Source organism: Vigna radiata, chromosome 4, assembly GCF_000741045.1.
Source record: "Vigna radiata var. radiata cultivar VC1973A chromosome 4, Vradiata_ver6, whole genome shotgun sequence".
NCBI lineage: Eukaryota > Viridiplantae > Streptophyta > Magnoliopsida > Fabales > Fabaceae > Vigna > Vigna radiata.
In genome coordinates this window covers 2437387-2444401 of record NC_028354.1, presented here as the reverse complement: position 1 = coordinate 2444401, position 7015 = coordinate 2437387, and the positions used below count along the sequence as shown (strand labels likewise).

Sequence of the window (7015 nt, the reverse complement as noted above, 5' to 3'; positions counted from 1 at the left end):
CAAAACAAAAGATTTATTATGAAAACAAGACTAAAGAGGAATGCATAGTTCATATAACAAAACGAGAGGAGAGTGTGCTCAGAAGAAATATTGAATGGATGAGAAAAGTTATCCTCATGAATGATCTATTCATCAGATTAACGAGATTATCGATCTCATCATCATAGCACCTTCTCCCCTCACAGTTTCAATTAAACATACAAAACGCAAAAATAATTAGGTTTATAATCGGAAACGAAGAGATAAAAAATACGTACAAATCGCTCTCTACCGCTTCATCTCTGAGAGGCGAAACCATTGCTAGGGTTTTGAGATTCTGACTTGTCGTGCTCAGCCTTATTTATAGCCACACCCATCTCTTAAACGCTCTACCGTTTCAGCTTTTTCGGTATTTAAGAACTCACTCACGACGTCGTTTAGCTTTTTGGCCGTGAAACAGCACGTCGTTTAGCTAGGCATTCAATAAACTACATATTTTTTGTTTGGAGGCCCTTCGCATAGAATAGGAAATGGGCCGGCCCAATTCGTTCGCTAGCCATGAGTTAAGTGTAGTACTTCTTCCCAAAAAAGGAATCATATATATATAATATCATATATTATATATATGTATCATATGTTATTGAATACGACACATAAATGATATATTAACATGTTAATACGTTTAATTTAAAAATAATAGAATATATTATGTAATATATGTATACTAAAAACTATACCATTATTCTTAAAAGTATGATAAACATATAATTATTATTGTGTTAATCTAAATTAAAATTATATATATTAAAATTGTCAAAATTATAAATTGTCATTATTATAAAAATATTATTGTTTTATATATTAGATTTATCAATAAATCATCCTAAAGGATTGATATATGATTTAAATTAAAGTATTGAAACATAGTTGGTCACCCTAATTTGCTTCTCCTTAGAACAATTGGTGCATACGGAAATGTTATAATTAATATAGTGACTCTTTATATTATATATAATTGTGAAAACGAGCTGACCCAATTCAATCCGACGTATCACAGAATGACTATTTAGTAAATCAATCTAATATGATCGATCACGGGTTACATTTTAAAATATAAATTTTATACTTTAGATTATACGTTCTAAAACATAATCTAGAATACAAATTTGTATTCTAAAATGTATAATATAAAAGTGAAAATAGAAATTTTAAATTAAAGAGTGAATTTGGAATTTTTAAGTTTATCGGGGTTCCCATTGAAATTATGATGTGCACAAAAAGCCTACCTTGTTTGTGTTAGTAAAAGAATGTGTTAATGCCGCTTTTGGTCCTTAGTTTGGAGTCGTGTTCAAAATGGTTCTACCTTTTTTTTTACGTAACAATTGATCTCAACTTTTGAAAAAACAGTTCAAATTACTCCTTTTCGTTACGGCGTCAACTATTTAACGGTGTTGGTGCCTCCTAGATAAAACTTACCTACGTGACAGTATTAGGTTTATTGACGTGTAAATTTTAAATTGGGAAAAAATTATTTGAACACGTAGCAAGAGGTTTGGCAACAGATTTAACATAGGGGGTTAAAAAAAAGAGAGTTAGGGTTCCATTCAAAGTCGTGATTTGGAAATATACATTCTGGTGAAGAGCAAAGTTGAAATTGAGGTCTCCTTGAATTACAAATTGAAAAATGTAACTCAGGTAAGGGTGTTTATGTTCTGTCAATTTTTTTGGGGGGAATGGGGTTATGATTAGGTTTTTTCTTTTTTCATTTGTTATTGCATAGAGTTCAAAATATGTTGATGTTGCCGCTGAATCACTGTCTTGAATCATATTTTAAAACCTCGAACCTGGGATTTATATCTTTATGATGTGGATTGAGATGCTAGAATTGTTTAATTGAAAGTTATTGAGGTTCCTCGTTGAATGACTTTTTGGTGTCGTACGTGAGGGGAAATGTGATTGTTGATGTTTATAGTTTTATTCATTCTGCTTTTCATCCTTAACTCTTTTGTACATATGTGATCTTCAATGGACTGTTGCAGCTGATCATATACACTAAGGAGAAAATTGTCATTCTGTTCACTTATCCACCCGTTGTAAGTTTCTGTTAGCTTAGCCGAGGCTCTTGACTTTGACTTGAGAAGAAGTCATCTATGTCTCGTCACAAACCCTAACTCCCAATTTCCTTTTAATCTCTATTTAGATGATGTACCAATTTTAACCACAGTACCACACAATCACATTATCTGGCAACATTACCTGGTCCCGTAATTAAGTTTTATCCAGAGGACACTAGCACAGTTAAATAATTGACACCATAACAAAAAAGAAATAATTTAAACTGTTTTTTCAAAAGTTAACATAATTGTTATGTGAAAAAAAAATTAAAACCATTTTAACCTCTAAACTAGAATCCAAAGGCGATATTAAACCTAAAAATAAATATTAAAAGAAAAGGAGGAAAGAGGGAAAAGGTTTAATAAGTACTCCTAGAAGTGCTAACAATAAATAACAAAAGCATTAAGTTACAGAATGTTTATAAACAGAAGAAAAATCATGAAAAAACGACTGATGAAGGAATGAAAAGAATGATTAATCTCCCTCATAGATAAAATACGATTAAGTCGAATTAGACAAAGTTAGAATGATGAAATAAATAAGAATGCGTAATAAGTAACTCAATGTAACATAAAAACTCAACCATGGTTTATCATATCATAACATTGGTATTATAAAACATTACCAAAACCTACATTCATCATATATCTATATCTGGAAGTCAGCCTATACAGCTGCCTTGGTAGCACTGGAAAGCTTGGACCTCCTCTTGGCCAAACTCTCACTGCGGCGTTCCCTCTGCTCCTTCAACCTGGAGGCGAGGAGTTTCTGGTACTCGGCTGCTTCTGATTTTGCCTTGGCAATTCTCTTCTTCTTATCAGCAATCCGTGCCCTCTTCCTTTGGAGAGTAAGAGGAGTGACTAGTCTTTGAATCTTTGGAGCTTTGCTCACCTTTTTCCCTGCAACCATTCGTTCAAACCCATTCAGACCATAATCCATCACAATCCAGTGTCCCAAAGGGACCATAGCCTAATTATACCTCAAACTCTTCATTTCAAATTAAATCAAGTGATACAAGGATCTAGCATATAGATCTTAGCAGGCGTGCATCATCAGAGCATATTCTTAAAGGGTAAAACTTCTTAAGGTAAGTGCATCATCTGCCCGTAATACAAATATACATCAACATAAAATAAAACAGCTATGGGTACATTATCATCATCACAAACTGTCAGCAGACAACGCAAACTTGCAAATGGTAATTTGTAATCAATAAATGCATGGTCAGTAACAGATTAACATCATCTTGTTTACATATAAATATGATCCCTTTCTCTAGTTCAGAAACATAGTCAATTACAAAATTAAATAAAGGATATATTTCATTGGGACTTTACCTGCTTTTGTTGTAAATGTCCGACGGTAGGTGTTGACATACTTCCTAACATCATCCTCTTTAGAAAGGTTGAACAGTTTCCGGATTTTTGAGGCTCTCTTTGGACCTCTCATCCTTGGCTTCTCAACGTCAGTCAATCCTGGCAAGTCATTTTCACCCTTCTTCACAATTACCAAGTTAAGCACAGATAGGTCAGGGCTGACAATGCATCCACGAACAGACTTTCTCCTGCGCTCTCCATTACGCCTTCCATATCCACGGAAACATGGAGTTCCTATTCAGGAAATGGAATAGATTTTAAAAAATAAAGTTCTTAAAGGCAGAGAGCCCAATATGGAATTGATTTTAAATACAAAAAGGGAACAGTACAAGGTTATATAGAGTACTTAAAACATACCCCTATGAAGAAGCAGGCGAACCCGACCAGGGGTCAGCACTCCCTGCTTCATTGGGAATCCTTGTTTGTCACAGCCTCCAGTAATTTTGAATACATAACCTTTAAACTCCTGTTGGCAACAAAAGAAGAGATAAAATAATCACTAAAACTTCAGCAAAACTTTGGATCACACATTTAAGATTTGAAGCTAAAGGGCATACATACCTCACCAAGTGCATCTCCACTGACCTCCTGTGAGATCCTCTTGTCCCAAAATGCTCGTCTGTAAGTTGAAGTTGGGAATATTTTAGTATGAAGACAAGTTGCATTACCAAAAGAACATATGACACGAGCCTCATATAAAGCTTTTAACATTTTTTTTAAATTTAAATTAAATTCATTTATTTGTTTTATTTCCTATAGTGATCATCAAGTATAAGGAGGATTAATACAAAAATTCTATTGGAACTAGAAAGATATAAATTGCTCATAAATTTCACACACCTAAACGATTAAAACAGATTCATTTATAATTCATTTATAATTCATTTTTTAATTCATGTGATATGCAAGGTACCCCTTGCTATATATATATATATATATATATATATATATATATATATATATATATATATATATATATATATATATATATATATATATTATATTTCTAATTGTTCCCTTGGTACTATTTATAACAGGCACAATTTCAGTAAAAAGTTAGGATTTTTGTTAATAAATAAATGGACAAATGATACAAATATATTTCTAGAGACTTAATTTTTCTCTTAAATTTACTTCAAAATAATCATTATGAAACAATAATAGGAGGAATTCGAAAAATTCTAAGAATGGTTTATTAAAACCTAAATAAATGGGAGCAGGCAAATTTAAATATACATCTTTCTTTCATGGCACAACAAAAATTGGAAAAGATTAAAAGATGAGAAAAGAAGGAGTGAAGAGAATACAGTTTCTGATCGTCGTCGATCTCGAGCTTCTTCTGGCATCCAGTGGTGGGATTTGCAATGTTGAACTGCAGAATAAAAAGGCACAAAATGAAATTGAGCAACAACAACAACACTTAAGCTAAAACAGAATAGGCATAAATAATAATGACTGGGATGATGAAGACAACACTAAAACTACAAATCAGAAAGAGAAAAAATAAAAAACTGCGAGAAGGGTTCTAACAGAAGAGAACCTTCATTTTGAAAAGTTGTCCGGCAACGGCACCGTCAAACTCTCTGTAAGAGTGGTCAGAAAACTGGGAGCTTGCACAAGGTAGAGAGGAAGTAGGGTTTAATGTTCAACTATAATATACCAACCCAGGTCTTTTTCTTGGGCCTCAACTGGGCACTTCGATGATATTGGCCCGGGCCTGCTCGACAATGTCCCCGTTCTAAAATTTTAGTATTTTTATTTTTATTTTTTAACATTTAAATATATTTAGATGATTTTTTTTATTAAAAATAATGAATTATTTTTCAAACATTACATTTGTTTGACAATTAACCACACAAAAGAATTTTCCATAAAACCATTGTTTGGTGTAAACTTGTTTTCTTCTTAACATAAAAACATTGAGAAATGTCTTTTTTTTTTTTTATATATATATACTTCTAAAAATAAATTGATGTGGTATAAAAGTGTATGTTGGTATTGATGACATTCAAAGGTAATACATTAGTTATTATAATTTATAAATTATAATTTAGTGTTAGTTTATAATATAGACTCTTTTCAATTATATTCACTATATTTATTTTAGAGTAAATAATTGGTTGAGTATAAAATTGATATTAGTATTTTGTTTTTAAAGATAATAAGAAAACAATTATCATACTAATATAAAATTTTATTTTATTTAATTTCCTTAATAGTTGTGGAAATTAAATATATCTTTAATGAATATATGGTATTATTAAAAATTAAATTCTAGTTCAACTATGAATTCAAACAGAATTGATAAAACTAAAATTATTATATTAATAATATTTTTTTTTACTATATTAAAAATTAAATATATGAATTGTGTTATACTAAATCAATTACCTACTCTTTATTTTATTATAATTTTAGAAAAAAAAAACATTTATAATATTATTACTCACTCACTTATTACAAGAAGCTCCGGACTTTTCCCAAGTATTAAATACAAGCAATTTTGCTTGCAAATTTTTTTGGCAATAGCATTATTCATATCCTTGTGAGGAGAAGCCTATAAGAAGATTAACACTTTTATAGATAAATTATTTGTGAAATTTCACGCAAAATGTAAGGGCTTGAAAAATGTAGAGTTATTGAGCCTTATGTTGAGGCAGTCAAAGTTATAAAACTAAGGACACCATGATCTTAGAAAAGGACTTCTCAAAGTTTGGTTCATTAAACCTAAACTATCTCTCTCTACAACTCATTTTCCCTAACTTTGTTCTGCCTTCTCTTTACATTTCCAGCTCAGTGAACTGTAGGATTTTGATTTATGTGTTGCCCAAGCGTCCGCAGCGTAGAGGGTTCCATTTCTACCGAACGTTTTCTTCATTTCGACTGGTAAGTCGTTTTTTCCCTTTTCTTCCACTGTTCTTGAAGCTAGGGCATGCAACTTTGCTAGTTGCATGTAACTAGTGAAGTTTTCTCTTCATGTTTTCTACCCAATCAAGCTCTAAGAGTTGTTCTGTCACTATTGGGTGGTTTGTAGGGTGATGTTAGGTTCTTCACTGAGTAAGACCCTAAGGGAGCAACTTTGTGAACTGTGTTGTTGTTGCTAAGGTAAGCAACTTTGTGTACTTCTTTTTTTGTCTTCTTTCTCAAGTAATAAAAAATAATATAAAGTGTTAGTTCACATCTGAATTATATGTAAAAAAAATTTAAAGATGAAAAAAATCGTCGATTACCAAAAGCAAAGAAAAAAAATATATATACAATTTGATCTTAATTATCATGGATTGGATTTAAAAAATTCACGTAATCAAAACATTTATTAAAAAAAGTCTACAGCATAAAAAAGTCTACATAAATGTTTTATTAAGGTGAGGGCACTTTCCTTTTAAACATAAAAAGAATGTCTTTTTTTAATATATTATTAAATTCGCAATTCAAATAGGTCGAATTTTCTTTAATGTACCTTTAGTTCAGAACAATCATTCTCAACCTGCGGGTCAAATTAACCAATCTTGAACTTCAATCTAAGTCGGCCCAAGTCGACCTTT

General features: G+C 31.3%; 1 protein-coding gene across 1 annotated transcript; it reads right to left on the bottom strand.

The window, feature by feature from the left end:
• Nucleotides 1–2562: 2562 nt before the first annotated feature.
• Nucleotides 2563–5144, bottom strand: LOC106758595 (40S ribosomal protein S6). The gene is made up of 6 exons (XM_014641523.2): nt 5011–5144; nt 4778–4842; nt 4032–4089; nt 3828–3936; nt 3432–3704; nt 2563–2993 (listed from the first exon to the last, which is right to left on the bottom strand). Exons 1-6 carry the CDS (start codon nt 5014–5016, stop codon nt 2761–2763), a joined length of 744 nt encoding a protein of 247 aa, XP_014497009.1. The 5' UTR covers nt 5017–5144; the 3' UTR covers nt 2563–2760.
• Nucleotides 5145–7015: the final 1871 nt, after the last annotated feature.

Excerpts from the sequence above, each read along its gene's own strand:
- LOC106758595 (XM_014641523.2), bottom strand. Across the intron at positions 4,090-4,777 it reads ATCGACGACGATCAGAAACT|ACGAGCATTTTGGGACAAGA; the intron begins GTATTCTCTTCA and ends TTCAACTTACAG. Across the intron at positions 3,705-3,827 it reads TCGCCTGCTTCTTCATAGGG|GAACTCCATGTTTCCGTGGA; the intron begins GTATGTTTTAAG and ends TTTCCTGAATAG.